Source organism: Mirounga leonina, unplaced genomic scaffold (genome assembly GCF_011800145.1).
Source record: "Mirounga leonina isolate KUSES-001 unplaced genomic scaffold, KU_Mleo_1.0 Mir_174, whole genome shotgun sequence".
Taxonomy (NCBI): domain Eukaryota; kingdom Metazoa; phylum Chordata; class Mammalia; order Carnivora; family Phocidae; genus Mirounga; species Mirounga leonina.
The window spans coordinates 11,559,991-11,576,697 of NW_023270451.1; the positions used below are offsets into that span (position 1 = coordinate 11,559,991).

Consider the following 16,707-nt stretch of genomic DNA (forward strand, 5'->3'; position numbering starts at 1 on the left):
TGGGGGCAGGGAGAGGGAGAAGAAGCAGGCTCCTTGCTGATCAGGGAGCCTGACGCAGGGCTCCATCCCAGGATCCCCAGACCATAACCTGAGCTGAAGGCAGAAGCTTAACCGACTGAGCCACATAGGCACTCCTATAGATATGGCCTTAATATTTACTTGTTTAGATATTGATCACATGATGGCAACCCAGGTCTGGGAGTGGGGTCATTTACTATGTGTGTAAAAGAAAATTGTTATATTGCAAGATACTCATGTAACCCTATATTGTCAGTGGAAATAGAACAGTTTAAACTTATATTACTGTAATGCTATGATGAGCTTTTCAGAATAAGTGCCAGTCTTATTTAATAAAAGATAAGTAGGAAGAGAAATACTATTGCAATTCAAAACTTAGCAATAAGCGTTCCTTTTGTACTTCTGGAGATAACAGAAGATTGTGGCAGACATCATCTATTGTGACTCCCAGCGAGTCACTTCCGGAAGCACCTCCTCCCTTTGAGGGCAGGAGGAATGTGTGACTTAGTTCTAACCAATAGGATCTGACAAGGTAATGTGATAGTTACTACCATGATTATATTATCTTAGCCAACTAAGATGAGAGTTTGCTGCTGGCCCTGAAGAAGTAACCTGCCATGTGTGAGAGGTTAGGAGAAAGCACCACAGGGCAAGATGCTGAGGAGCCTCTAGATGCTGAGAGTGGCCTGGCTGACAGCCAGGGAGAAAACAGGGAGCCTACTTCCATAATGGAAGGAAATGAATTCTGCCAATAACCAGAGGAGCTTGGAAGGATATTCCCAACAGAACGCAGCTCAGGCATCATGCAGACTGCAGCATTGTGAGATCCTGACCAGAGATCCCAGTTAAGCTGTGCCTGGATTGGTGACCCAAGAAAACTGTGAGATATTAAATGTGAGCTGCTTTAAGCCATTAAATTTGTGGTAATTTGTTACACATCAGTAGAAAATTAATACAAAGCTAAAAGTTGTATCCTGAGTTTTCTGTGCACACAATATAGATGGACATTATCTTGGTAGCAAAACTTGTGGAACATTTGTGTTTATAGTAGTTACCACAGTGAATGAGCAGTGACAGAGCAGAAGACAGGCCATGAAAAAATTACCCTTTGTCCCACAAAAACAGAGGAAGAGCTCTGTGATCAGTTCTGCAATGCTGGGATTCTGGTATAATATGTGTAGGAAGCATACAGCATCTAGGCAACACTCAATACATAATTGGATGAATATTGAATGGATAAATACTAAAACACCTATTTTTCCCCCGTGGGGCTAATGCATCAACGATAAGGGTGTTAAAATAATTTAATTGTATCGTATTCTATTCTTAGAAAATGCCTTAAAAATTACATTATCTCTTTGGATGTTAAAAGAAAAAGAAAAAACAAACAAAGCCCCGTGTTTATACATGAGGGAAATGAGGCTTTACGAAGCTAAGTGCTCAAGGCAACACCTAATAATATGGCAAAGCTAGAGTGAAGCCCACACTCTTGCTCCAAATGAGTGACTAGCAAGGCATCTCCTATCTGGTTAGCACCAGAGCATCTGGTTTGGAATCAGAAGGGATGGGTTTGAGAACAGCACATCCAGCCCTTCCTTTCCCTGTTCACTTGTAGAGAGGAGAGTGATGAGAGGGATTGCAATTACGCCATTAAAGGAAGAATCCATCAGGATAGAAGAAATATGTTGGGAACTAGCAATTCTCAGTCAAGTCAGTTAAATCACCATTTAATCAGTAGCGGGAATTGATTAAATTGATTACTTGATGTGAGTTTTATGTAATATAATTTTTATTTTTCTACTGATGCATAAATGTTTATACCATCTTATATCTTTAATAAACATGACAAAGAAGAAATTGTTACTTTTTTAGTGTTACGGTTTTAATCATTTTTGTATTTTTGCATTTGTATTACAAATATGAACTGCATCTGTATCTGTTAAATGAATATGTAATTGGATTAATACTTATAGCTTGGTATGCAAATCTGTAAAGAACAAAGTACGCACAAGCCTGGTAGCATAATAATGGTTATGATTACCACAAGTTTTGGGAAGAATTGAGAAACTGATTAGGTAAGAGAAGTTCTGAATTTGCAGAGTCACTTAGACATAAAACTAAAATCCAGGTGTCCAGATAATGTCTGCACTACAGTCTAAACCTGTTCTCATCAAAATCAATTTGCTATTGGTGAAGGAAGTATTCAACAGTCAACAGCTTCTATCTTCCAGTATATATCAGGAGATACTTTTCACTAAAGAGTTATCTAATGTAGTTATTTTGGTTATTTTCATTACTCTATTTAAAAAATTCTTACTACTACCTGAAAAGAACAAGAAGTGTTACATGTTGCTAGGTGACCAGCTATGAATATTCAAGAACATTCCATTGAGATTGTGCTTTAAACAAAAAGAGAGTTGCTTTTCTTTATTTTCATCCAATTTTCTATTACATCATATTTGTTGAACTTTTAACTGTCAAATGTCTCAAAATACATGACTTTGTATGAATTCTGTTTGGTTTCTGTACTGTGTGCCAATTTTTTTTTTTTGTATTTAATATATTATTTGATTTTTTTCAAACTCTTTAGTATCATCTTCAGGGAGAGAGGCAAAAATAGGAAGAGTTTCTTCTATGTGTCTTATACTTTTTTTTTTACATTAAAAATTATCTCTACAAATTCTTATGTTATGTACTGTCCATATCATCTCAGGACAAAGAAGCTGAGACTAAGAAAATTTAGAAACTTTCCCACATTGTCCAGCATGGAAAGAAGTTAAGATTCGAGCCCATTTTTTTTTTTCATGACTCCTACATCCTTGTTCTTTCTATATTCTTCTGCTCATGACTCTAATTGCCAATAAAATATCCTAGGAGATCAATATAAATCCTTACTCCTTTAATTGAATTTCATTTCTTATTGCCCATTTACCTGTAGCCAATTCACGTACATTTCTGATTTACACCCTTAAATTTCTGTTTGTCCTCTCTTCTCTAAGGTTAAATATCTTGAATGTCTTCACCTTCTTCTCATGGAATCAAACATCAATTCCTTTAATTTAATTTTATGAAGAGTGTATAGAATAATGTGCTAACCAACCTCCAGTTAGAAGCAAAGCACTGCCTTAGCAAGAACAGAATTGTACAAGCAATATTTATCCTGACAGATGTCAGGTGAAGTGATGATGTTGATGTGGAACTGGCCTGGACAATAAACACTTCCTTTGTTACTCGGGAAACGAGTGCAAGCTTTCATTAAAATTTACCAGGCAGAAGTTGTGAGTTTTAGAAGAGATTCAACCTGATCTGCATTTTATATCTATAGGGTATTTTTTTTTAAGATTTATTTTTTTGAGAGAAAGAGTCAGAGAGAGAGAGACAGAGAGAGAAAGAGAGAGAGAAAGCATGTGGGGGTGGAAAGGGGCAGAGTTTGAGGGAGAGAGAGAGAATTCTCAAGGAGACTTCTCACTGAGCATGGAGTCTGATGCAGGGTTCAATCCCAGAACCCTGAGATCATGACTTGAGCCGAAATCAAGAGTTGGCCATTTAATTGACTGAGCCACCCAGGCGCCCCTGTGTCTATAGGTTTATACTCAGTTTGTCCCTAAAAATAATTTGAGAGGTTTACAGTGAGAAATTGTATCATATATAACTGTACTCTTACAATGAGAAATTGTATTTATATAACTGCACTCTTAAAATGAGAATGAAAGTGAAAAAATCATCCTGAATGAGTAGGGAGAAATTTCTGTGTCAAGGTTCACTTTGTAGGACCTGTTCAAGTTCTAGCAGTTAGAACGGAACATACATTGTCTCGGGATGACAGTTACACTTTCTCCTGTAACTCTCATCTCTGCAATCCAATTTTATTTAAAAAATTAAAATAAGGTTAACTAACTGTTGTTGGCTTTTAAAGCTGTTCTGAAACATTTCTGCTCAGCTTTTTAAAATGTTAGGCCAAAATATCTCTTCCAGTGAGTATTAAAGAAGGGGGGGAGAGGAAGGATCTCTATGGCAGGTATAGGGCAGAGTCCCTGCATTCTCATTACAATTAGACACTAACATTCTTTAGGAATAAAGCAAGGATGTCTACTCTCATTACTCAGTTCAACATTGTACAGCAAGTTTTAGCAAGTGCAATAAGGAAAAAAAAAATTAAGCAGTCCTAATTGGGATGGAAGAAGTAAAACTGTCATTATTTGTAGATGACATGAACTTGCATCCTTAGTAAATCTTAATGATTCCACAAAAAAAATCTCATAGAACTAAAAACAACATTAGCAAGATTATAAGCTAAAAGATCAATATACAAAAATTAATTGTATTTCTATAAAATTGCAGTGAATAGCCCAAATTGAAATTAAGAAAACAACTCCATTTATAATAGCAACAAAAAGAATAAAATAATTTAAGAGATATTTAACAAAAGAAATGCTAGTCTTATACACTGAAAACTATAAAACCTTACTGAAAAATACTAAAGATCTAAGTAAATGAAGAAATAGTACATGTTCATGGATGGGTTGGTTCAGTGTTGTTAAAATAGCAATTCTCTCAAAACTGATCTATAATTTTTTTGTTTTGTTTAGTTTTGTTTTTAGTATTCTTTCATTTACATTTTTAAAAAATTTTTATTTATTTTTATTTTTTAATTTAAATTCAATTAGCCAAGGTATAGTACATCATTAGTTTTTGATATAATGTGATATAACATGATTCATTAGTTGAGTATATCATTTCAAGGCAACCCCCGTCATAATCCCAGCAGACTGATGCTAAAATATTATGGAAATTAAAGGGATCTACAGTAGCTGAAACAATTTTCAAAAGGAGGATTTAGACTACCAGATTCCAAAACTTAACATAAATTAACTGTAAACAAGAGAGTATAGTATTGGTGAGATAACAGGCACATACTCAAAGAGAAGAGAACTGAGAATCTAGAAATAAATCCTTGTATTAATGGTAGATTGGTTTTTTACAAACGTGCTAAAGCAATTCGATGGGGGATTTTTTTTTAAGATGCTCGCACAAACAGATATCCATATTTGTGCTTTAAAATAAATGACCATGGACCTCTGCCTCACACCATATACAAAACACAACACAAAATAGGTCATAAACCTAAATGTATAACCTTTCTGATATAAAAAAATAAAAGAAAATCTTTGTGATCCTGGGATAGTTCTTAACACTCTATCAGGAGCAGCCTGGTCCCTAAAGAAAAAAATACTGATAAATTGAATTCCATTGAAATGTAAAACTTTTCCTTTAAAATAAACTGTTAAGAAAATAAAAACACAAGACACAGACTAGAAGAAAATATGTTCAGGTCATATACCTTATAAAGGACTTATATCCAAAATATGTAAAGAAGTCTTACAACTCATTAAGAAGACAAACAACCCAAATAAACAATTAGCAAAGTATCTGAACAGACATTTCACCAGAGAAGACATATGCATTTTTATAGTCACCTGAAAACATGCTCATACATAAGTTATTAGGAAATTGCAAGTTAAAACAATGAGTTTTCATCCACACCCACCCCAAAAGATAGCCATTACCAAGTGTTGGTTATGACATGGAGAAAGTAGAACCATGAGACACTGCTGGAAAGAATGTAATAAGGTACACTCATTTTTGGAAAACTATTTGTCAGTTTCTTAAATAGTTAAAAAGAAACTTACCATAGAACCCAACAATTCCATTTCTAGGAAACCATTAAAAAATATCATATGTCCAAATTCAAACTTGTATGCAAATTATTTAAAAACTGGGAAAATCCAATGGATAAAAAAATGTAGACTATCCAAATAATGGACTACTTGGCAACAAAAAGAGCAATCTACCGATACAGGTGACAAAAAGATAACTTCAAAAATGTTGGTAAGTGAAGGAGCCAGACACCAAAACTGCACACTGAATGATTCAATTTATATGAAATGCCCAGAAAAAGCAAACTTAGAGACTGAAAGTAAATCTTTCACCTGTGGCTGGGAGAGGACTGTTGAAGGCGGATATTGCTAGCAGGCTCAAGGGAAATTTTTGTAATGACTGAAATGTTCTAAAACAAGATCGTGGTGATGGTCACACAACTCCATACATTTACTAAAAGTAATCGATTTCTACACTTACAATGTATACATTTATGATATGTAAATTGTACCTTATTAAAGCAGTTTAAATAATAACAATAAAAAAGAGCTATCCATATTTGGCATTGCTACCAACTCAGAGCCAATGAGATCTGTTACATTTGTCTCCTATTTCTAAAAGCTCATAAAGAGGGTAGACTAACGAAGAACAGAAAATGAGCCACTATTTCCACTGAAGACACTGCTGTCTTTTGAACCTAAACATATTTAGTGTTCTTCCCTATTACACTTGCTAATTAGTCTTTCTAGCCTTGCAGATGTAGCCAGCCTGTTATGGAACCATACATAAGCAAATATCTTTTTTGAAATCAGAAGAATTTCTTTGGCTTGTTTGAAACAGCTGTGTTTCTGGAGCCATAAGATGGTTTGAAATAAAAAAGAAACAGATTCATTTCTTGAGCATTACATTTTATTCTTTTTTCCCCTGATAATTTCTCTCTAAGAGAAGAGGGAAATAACATTCATGGAGTGTATAGTAAGTATAGGATTTTGTGCTAGGTTCATTTGCAATTATGTGAGATACATAGAGCTGGTCTTATTTTCCAGATAAGCAAATTTATTCTCAAAATTTAAATAAGCAATAGAGTTGAACTCCAACTCAGGTCTTTCTGCTAAAATTCACTACCTATTCTCTCCACTTTGCAGCCTTGTGTTTGGTGGAATAAAGACTTTCAAAATCATTATACAGTTGTTGATCAGTACCTATCACTCTATCTTTGAAGTTTTCAGTTAATAGTCAAAGGATCTATGTTCTAAAAATTATGGATCATTTAAAAGAAGACTGTATTCATGTATTTCTCTCTGTGAACATCACAGAAATATAAATAGTGGTACATAAATATATGTGCGTACACACTTATACATACAAGTATATAGGTATGAAAATAATGTTTTATAAATTCCTTGGCTTTATCTAAGTTATTCCTAAAATTCTATTGTAATAATTACTTATATTTCAGATTTTACTACTGAATTACGAGTAAGTTGTAGATAAGGATATGTGTTGTGTTCATTCTATTACCCTAGCAATCAACCCAATGTAAAGCACACCAGGGGTGTTCAATAAATATTAACAATTAAAAATTTATCCAATATAAGTTATAAAAACAGTTGCAAAATACATTTTATGTTGTATAGTTTTTTTTACAGGAAGAAGAAAAGCTTATTTATATTTTTTTAATGTTCTCTATAAATATCCTTAGAGTAATGGTTCTCATACATTTTGTTTTAAATAGCCATTTATACTCTTTAATATTACTAAGGACCTCAAAGAGCTTTTGTTCATATGGATTACAGGCCTGTATCGTAATTTAAGACTGAGAATTTAAAAACATTTATTCATAAATTTAAAATGAACTCATTCTATGTTAAAATAATTATATTTTTAATAAAAGTGACTGTATTTTAAAAATAAAACACTTATGAGATGGGTGGTGTTGTTTCACATTATTGCAAATCCACTGAAAATTGAGCTAAATGAAATACGGCTAAATGCTCATATCTGCTCTGTGTACAGCCTGTTGTGATAGCACATATCGTGTAACCTCCAAAGACCTCTGCTGCGCATTTTCACAAGAAAACGGGGGTGTAAGGCAAATGCTACCTTACCATTTACTATGAAAACAGTTCTTTGTGGACCCCCTGAAAGAATCTTGGAAACCATGAGGGTCTCCTGCTCGAACTTTGCGAAACACACAGAGGAAACAATAAATAAAACACACACTTTCTATTCCTGTCTTCTATTTTGAAATTCTTTTTGAATCCAAAAAATAAAAATATTTTTTCTCTTTTTTTTTGTGAGGTATACTTGTTTCACGTAATTCTTATAAAACATTTTAACGCTACACACCCTGTTAGGGTGGTTTATTTTCTTTAATTTTTTAAAGAAGATTTCATTTATTTATTTGAGAGCAAGAGAGAGAGCACGAGTGGGGGAGGGGCAGAGAGAGAGAAGCAAGCTCCCCGCTGACTAGGGAGCCTAAGATGCCAAGGCCCAATGCCGATGCAGGGCTTGATCCAGGACTCTGGGATCATGACCTGAGTGGAAGGTAGACACTTAACCAACTGAGCCACCCAGGCACCCCTAGAATGGTTTATTAAACTATCATAAAAGATACACAGTTTTTCTACTTTCAGTGGGTTTATATAACCGAAATGAAAATGCACTAATGACTATTTGGACCTTCTGTTAGGGAGGGCAGATATATTACATTTTATTCTTTACTCCTTCCTTGCTTACATCCTATCGTGTTTACAAAGGCATTTAAATTTTTGGTTAGATAGCTTTTTCAGTACTGATGAAGCTACAAGCCACTGCTCATTTTCTCTAAATATGAAAAACAAACAGGAACTTATTTTTTTTATTATGGAAAAAGTCATACATATAAAAAAGTAATGCAAGCCTATAATAAAACCCAGTGTGGTCAATCTTCCAACTCCAATCATTATCAAATCATGGTCAATTTTCTCATCTATTCCTTCACCATTCTCCACACAACTAATTTTGAAAGAAATCCCAGACAAGATATTGTTTCCTCTGCAAATATTTCAGTATGTAACTCTAAAAAAAAAAAAAATCTACCCTTAATTTTTATTAAAAACGTTAACATCAAAAGTGGTAACCATAGCCAAAAAACAACAGTAAATCTTTAATATCACCAAATGTTCAGCTAAGCAAAAAAGGCTTTTGGTTGAGTGGCCAACAACGGAGAGATCAGCCAGGAGCACAGATGCTCTGTGCTAGCGTTTGCCTGCCGTTAGCTTAGACCTTTTAGATCTTGTTTGCCATAGAAGTCATTTCTCACTCTAGCTTTGCATATACGTGTATTTAAATCCCTTTGAGGTACTGAAGATTTATTTGAAAACATCAATTGCTTCAAAACATTTCATTTACTATGAAATTATGCTACCCAAGTACACATGGAAAATATATTCAGTAGTATTCAATGCAAGGGAAAATAATGGGGAAAATATTTTTATTTTTATATTAAATATCAAAAGAAAAAGGGGTATGCAGAGAGATGATACAGAACGCTACTAGTAAACATATTGTTCAAAACAATGATTCTTGTTTCTCATTTCGTAAAATCTATATACAGAGGAAACTGAATTTAGTTTTCAGGCTAGAGTATTTATAATGAGATATTAGTAGCTCTCATTTCTGTCTTTCCTATATTTTAAAACTTTTTTCCTAATAAAACAAAATAATAAGTTGCAAAAGACAGGTAAGAAGGTTGAGGGGATGACTAATGCAGTATAAAAGCAATAATACAGCTAGAAGATAGATAGATACAGTGATATAGAATTCTGGTGATTTAGTAAGATTTCTGTTGTTTGCACTAAAAAAAATTTGGCATTGTTGGAAAGTACAATGTTGTTTTGCTTTATGAGCTGGAGGGAACTGAAATAGTTTGTAGAAGTAATTATTTCATAGAGTTATTCCATTGTAATTATTCCAATCCATAGAGCCCATGGATTTTAAGATTTACCCCTGGAATTTTCATCAGTGCTTAAAATACAGTGTGCATGCAATAAAACTATGAAAGTTTAAATTATCTGTCTCTGGTAGGAGAAAAATTACCCAATCTTAAAAGGAAAACAGCATTAGACTCTTAATCGATTCATTCTCTATGAAAATAAAGAGAGGAAAAGTGCTCAAAGCAAAACCTGTTCCACATCTTCATGCTCCATGGTCTAAAATATGCAAAGAACAGGAGCAAGTAAACTGAAAAAATATCTATTTTTGTCCTTTGTTATATCAGTCCTTGCAGGAAAAAAAAAAACCCTCCAGCATATATACCATGTTAGATATATCACCTCTACATATGTTCATATATATACATAAACATATATATTTATGAATATTTTCTGTTGATGTACAGTGTCTATAACAAGGAATATACTTGAATGAGAAGACAGGTACTATTCATATTTCAAAAGTCATTAACTTTGACAGAATTTATATTTTGTCTCAAAGATCTAAACAAAAAAAATTTATGATATAAAAATTCCATTATCTTTTAAAAGCATCAAGGTCATGAAACACAAAGATTGCGAAACTATCAGACTGGAGATGAAGAAGGGATGACAGCTAAATGCAATATGAGATCCGTATAGGATCCTGGACCGGGAAAAAAAAAAAGAATTTAGTGGGTAAGTGGGAAAACTAAAACTCTAGAGAAGGCTTGTAGATGTGCGTGTGTGTGTTTTAAAGATTTTACTTCTAGGTAATCTCTACACCCAACGTGGGGCTTGAACCTACAACCCTGAGATCAAGAGTTGCATGCTCTACTGACTGAGCCGGCCAGGCAACCCAAGGCTTGTAGCTGTTTTAATAGTACCATATTAACTAATGTTAACTTCCTGGTTCTGATCTCCTGATCGTTATTAGATAGATGTTAACATTAGGGAAACTGAGTAAAGGATGGGCAGAAGAACTGACCATACTATTTTCTGGGAGTCCAGAATTTTCTAGGAATCTAAAATTTTTTCAAAATAAAAAGCGTAGAAACCTGTCATACGTTTTGGTTCGTAGAAACCTGTCATACGTTTTGGTTCACATAAGAACACAAACAAGTAAACAAACAAAAACTCAGCATAATTGATAATGTTCAAATTGACAAGGTATAGAGGGGTTTATTCCTTAGAAGAATCAGAAATCTTTACTACCTGTGTAAGGATGTTTTGTAGTTCTAAAACCAGTGGCCATATTGCTCAGAGCAATAATTATGCAGTATTATAATGCCATGTATGTTTTAAAAATGCAATTAAGGAAAAAATGATCTAAATGTGTACCACTTAGTAATTTGTCATATTAATGACCATGCCCTTATAATCTTTTATTTTCAAATGTGTAGCCTGCTTATTTTTTGAAATTCTCCAAAACACAATTTTGACATAAAAAGTAGTATTTTCTAAAATTTGATAAGTCATCTAAACTGAAATCCAAATACATATCCTAATCTGATATTAAAATAAGTAGATTATTTGATTTCCTTTACCTGAAACTGTGTGATCCTTCGAGTCTCTTGTTATTTTTATCCTTGCATGAGGAAAGATGTAGTGCATAGTCTTCCCGTTCATCTGTATAATCTAAGATATACATATGATAAGGTGAACAATCAATGTTTAAAGGCACTTAAAATGCAATATACAGATTTAGATTTGTTTCAAGTGTGTTGATTCAATCAATAAAAAAATATTACCAGATTCTCAAATGATCACAATTCAAGCATCTTACACTATACAGTATTATTAGTTTCTGAGTTGATTGTGATCTTTATTTTTATAACCAATCATTCTTGCAAACTGATTTTCTGTGTTTGGGAAATTGATAGGCACACTTAACAGGTACTAGAGGATGTCTGTTCCTATAGTAGTACATCAATGACAGTGGTAGACAACGTATGTGAAAACGAGTGAGTCTCTGATTTTGTTCTGGGCAGCCTAGAAATGGAAAGGTATTTTTAATTTTTAGCAATTAAGTGGTGCTGGCGGAGAAAAGGCAGAAAAAAAAATCCTCCTACTATACATCTTTATCACTCTAATAGGACTGCTTTACATTTGTGTTGCTTTGATTTTATTGTAGAGTTGTGCTTTTGCTATGCATACCTACTAGAAGTGCCAATGCACACTGGATGCTGAGGCTAGTTCTACACAAATAAAGCTTTTGCTCATTGTAATTCTTTCTGAGGCCTTCCTTTTATTCGAAGCTGTGTTACTGATGGAGTTATTCCTCATTTACTGTTGACATTCCTTTGGGTAGAAACATCAACGCTGAAAGCTACTGTGGCTAGCCTGTGATCCCAATTCTCATTTTTGAGATTTGAATATGAGAATACTAGAGATTGCATTATCGCTGTTTTCCCCTGGCAAAATGAGACTTCTGAAACAAATTAGTGAATGCAAACTTATGTTTTATATTTTATGGTACTTTGCTTTTAAATGAGATTTGTGAAACAATACGAGATAAAAATAGTGAAATATCTAGTCATATCTATATTGAGGATTTTATTAGTATGAAATGTTCTATCACCTTAGAAAAATTTGACTAAAATTACAAACAAAATAAAGTTTAGTAAAGAGACATGCAATATTACCTATTTCAGAATATGTTTAAGAAGTCCGTAAGAGAATTAAACCAAAATATTAAATAGAAGTTAGAACCCAAGAGATGTTGATTTGTGATTCCTTGAATACTCGTGTGGTTTTAATGTGTAAATCCACCGTAAGACTGTTGAAATTCTACATATTAAAAGTAAAATATGTATTGAAAAACACAAGCTTAAATTATAGCCTGTCGCTTTTCTCCTCTTCAGGAAAGAATAAGCTTAATCAGGTTTCTGATGAACAGAAAACACTCCCCAAACAGCAGAATCCTGTTGAGTCCAGGGATATTATCTGAACTCTTCAAAGTAGAACTGTTGTTTGCAAGATTACAAATAAATTATGGGCAGTATAATCGGTTCGTCTAGATAATTTGTGCCACTATAACTTCGTAAGCCACCGAACCTTATTTATTTATATTCATGGCAAGAAGAGTGTATACATTTTCCCTTGATTCTCCGTCTTATTTTCTCTGTGTCGGTATCTGTCTACCTCTGCCTGCTTTCTTCTTCCCTCTCAGTTTCTCTCCTCTGCCTTTCTTACTTTCCCTCCCTTCATCTTTTCTCCTTCTATTTCCCTTCTTCCACTTTTATTCCTCCCTCCCCAATCTGCATTTAATGATCTTACTTTTTTTTTACTGAAAATTAAACCATGTTCATTGAAAATACAACAACTATTAGATATAACTGAATTTTGCTTTGGTACTGTAGATAACTAATTCAAATTGGCATGATTTCATTTTAAGTATCTTTAATTTCATGTTCTATTTGACCACAATCTTAAAAAGTCACTTTTTTCCACTTGGTCAACAATAAAGTAAGAAAATGCATTTTCATTATGCTATTCTTTCCAATTCTCTAGACTAGGGAGAAGGCGATGTAAACTCAAGTGCATTTGTTGCACAGTCTAGGAGAGCTGTAAGATTTTCCAAACTTTTCAGCAGAGTTTTATCAGCTAGCCATTATCACCTTCTAATTTGTACCTCTGATGATGCTAGTAGAAGGGATGTTAGCATCTTCATTTCCATAAAATGTTGCTTTCAGAAAACCTCATAGCACCTCCTGTAATTTCAGAGACTGTCTATAGCTAGCATCACGAACTCACAAAATCAAAAACATGAAACTGCCATAATTATGATCAAAGTGACCAAAAGTCTGTAGAAAGCAGTGGTATCTGTCTTCCATGTATGAACTAGTTGGATCTTAGCTTTTTTCTAAGCCTTGCAGGTCAATGTTCAGAGTTCTCCAGCAGATGGAGTTTCAGGGTCAGTGTTGCTTCTGCCAAATAAGAGTAGGAATGAGGGCAGGACTGATGTCAAGTAGTGCCCACACTTTTTCCCGACTGTGTGTCTCTGGTAATACTGTCTTTTGGTGATTCTGCACTGAAAGGGCTATCAACTTTATGCCTCCCAGCAAAAGGATTCTTCTCTACCTACAGATATTTTCATGAATAATTGAGCCTTCATACTTATGAAATAATAACACTTGTGTTAACATACTGTTTATTCATAGGGACATTCATCTTTTTCCCTCTCCTAAACACCATGCATGCTAGATACAGGGGAGAGAGTGTCCTTCCCAAGTACTGTGCTAGGCCCTTATAGGACTGCGGTGGATGCAGCAGGGAGCCCCTGCTCTCTAGGAGCTCATAGCCTGTGACATAATGCATCCAATACTATTGGAGCACAAAGGAAGGATACTTGCCCTGATGTGTGGGGAGGTGGTGGTGGTAGTGTGAGAGAAGGCTTCTTATAAGATGGGGCACATACACGGAGACCTACGTAATGAGTAGAGGAGCCAAGATGAGAGGAGGGCTGTTCAGGGAAAGGGAACAGGATATCCAAAGGCCCAGAATATAGAGGAAGAATGGCTCTCTCAGAGGAGCTTAATGTACCTCAATAATGCAGTTGCATGAAGACTGCAGAAGACATGGGCGTAAGGGCAGAACGTGGAGGCATTTGATACTAATCAAGAAGTGTTGACCTTTAAAATTACCCTGTGAGGGCTATTAGCCCTATTTATAGATGAAGTGAATAAAGCAAATCCATATTTCTTTCCTTTCAAATATATATATATATATGATGCATATATTCAAATAATAAGATGATCTTGAGTCTAATAAAAATTCAGAAAAAATTTTCTGTTTCTCATGTATTTTTATATGTTTTTAAAGCAGATAAGTTCATGTTTGTATTAATCAATTTGGTTTTATTACTTTTGCCTGCAGGGCATTTTATGAGTATAAATTCTTGTTATGTTTAAGTTTCCAAATAAAAGCATCTGGGTTTATTAGTACCAAGAGCTCAATATTACCTTTTTATGATTAGAGATCAAACAAGTGAATAAAATAAGAGCACCATTTTGCTATTCTCTCTAGACCAAAACACAATTATGATGAGTTAATGACAAAAACAGTACTTTAAGATAAATATTAATGCAAAAAAATACCATGATTTTTTAGCTTTAGGTAAATGTAATCAAAACATATGTCACCTTCTATATAGCTTGTTTAGAAAAAACTATAAAGAACAACAAAGAAATTATTGTCACAAAAGTTAGCATATTTGTTACTTTTTTGAAGGAGGTTGAGGATTACCATCTGGAAGGGGCACATAGGGGTGTCTGGGGCAAGCATATTCCCTTTCTTGGTCTGTGTGTTGGTTATATTATTGTTCACTTTATACGTAGTTTATAATTCTGCCTGTTTGCAGTTTTGGTAACTGCATGTGTAGTTTTTGGTCTGTATGTTAGATATAAAAATAAAAAAATGTAAAAAACTAAATGGAAAAAATAACTTTTAATAAGAAATTACACATTATTTTATTACATTTACCTATAAATAATTCTAACAAGGATCCTTACATTTTCTACTTTATAAAAAATAGCAGGAAATTCATGAAATGATTCTTAAATATATTCTGCTTAATTTTGGCCATTATATTGGTCTGTATTTTGTTTAAAGAAGATGTATTATATCCTCAGTGGATTAAAACCATAAATCTGCAGATGTTAGTAACAGAAAATTAAAATCAAAAAGTGCCATTAAGGTTAATAATGTTTCATCTACATACAAAAGAATTCCAGAAAATATTTTTTGAGGTGGACACAGATTATGTTAAAATGTATCCTTCAAGAATACTGGCTGAATAAATTAGTTAGACAAGACTATTCTAAATATTTGTGGAAATAGTAATGTCAGAAAATAATTGGGAGTTATTTTCTAGCTCTCCAGTTTATATATTTTATCTTACTAAGATTTCTTTAAAGGATTTGTGCTTTCATTGACTAAATGTAGGTTTGTGGGAAATAATAAACTTCAAAGAAACAAAGGAGACAGGTAAGATATAAAAAGTAAGTCAATATAGAGAGATTTTTACAGTAAAATATATTCAAGGAAGCTATTTTCAGCTGACAGATTTATTATTTTAGTAATTATAGATAAAAAGAGGTAAATTTACATTTTATAAACATGTTCAGAATGATTTTATTATTTTCCTTGCTCATTAGGCTGATCTAATTGAGATTGAACTACAGCTATAAATATGATTTTAATAACAAGGTAATCTGTCTAATTCAATTGTCTCATACACTGAAATGAAGTACAAAGAAATGGAAGTATATGGACATGTATATAGAGGTAAACACAGCCCTAAACCAACACTTTTTCAAAAAAATATTTAATTATTTATTTTCATCATAAGTGTATTCCTTAATCTCCATCACCTATTTGACCCATCCCCCCCACATGTTTACCAGAGGGAAGATGGGTGGGGGATAGGAATAACTATAATCTTATTAAAGATATCAAAAACTAAAAATATTTATAATATATAGAAAATAATTCCAAGATTTCTAGAAAATATGATAGCATATATGAAACCAATACAGAACAAAATTTTGAGATAAATTCTTTTTTTTTTTAAAGATTTATTTATTTGAGAGAGAGTGAGAGAGAGAGAGAGAGAGAAAGAGACAGAGCAGGGAGAAGGGCAGAGGGAGAGGGAGAATCCTGAAGCAGACTCCTCACTGAACATGGAGTCTGATGCGGGGCTCCAGGCCAGGACCCTGAGATCATGACCTGAGCCAAAATCAAGAGTTGGCCCCTTAATTGACTGAACCACCCAGATGTTCCTGAGATAAAGAAATTCTATTTAACAGCTAGAAATTTGTTCATGAAAATTTAAACTGCTTTGGAAGAAATCAAATTTGAGTATAGATACTACCTTTTCAATGGTACTTATATGTGTGATGAAAGTCGTCTCTTTTACAATTTAACGTGACAAACACTGAAGTAAATTACAGTAAGCTCATATGGTTTACCTTTGTTGTTCAAAATTGAGTTGTCTTCTATATCAGAGAATCACTAATCAGACAGGATTATTTAGGAATTAATGTGTATGAAATAACTCTCTCTATGGGTATTTTAA

The 16,707-nt window shown here is 33.6% G+C and overlaps 1 protein-coding gene across 1 annotated transcript in view; it reads right to left on the reverse strand.

Annotated features, from left to right (window-relative positions):
• Positions 1–16,707, reverse strand: part of PCLO (piccolo presynaptic cytomatrix protein) — a 392,880-nt gene that overhangs the window by 119,610 nt on the left and 256,563 nt on the right. Inside the window, exon 9 of the mRNA XM_035020471.1 lies at positions 11,177–11,267. Coding sequence (XP_034876362.1) covers positions 11,177–11,267 — 91 coding nt within the window. The remainder of the gene's footprint in view (positions 1–11,176; positions 11,268–16,707) is intronic.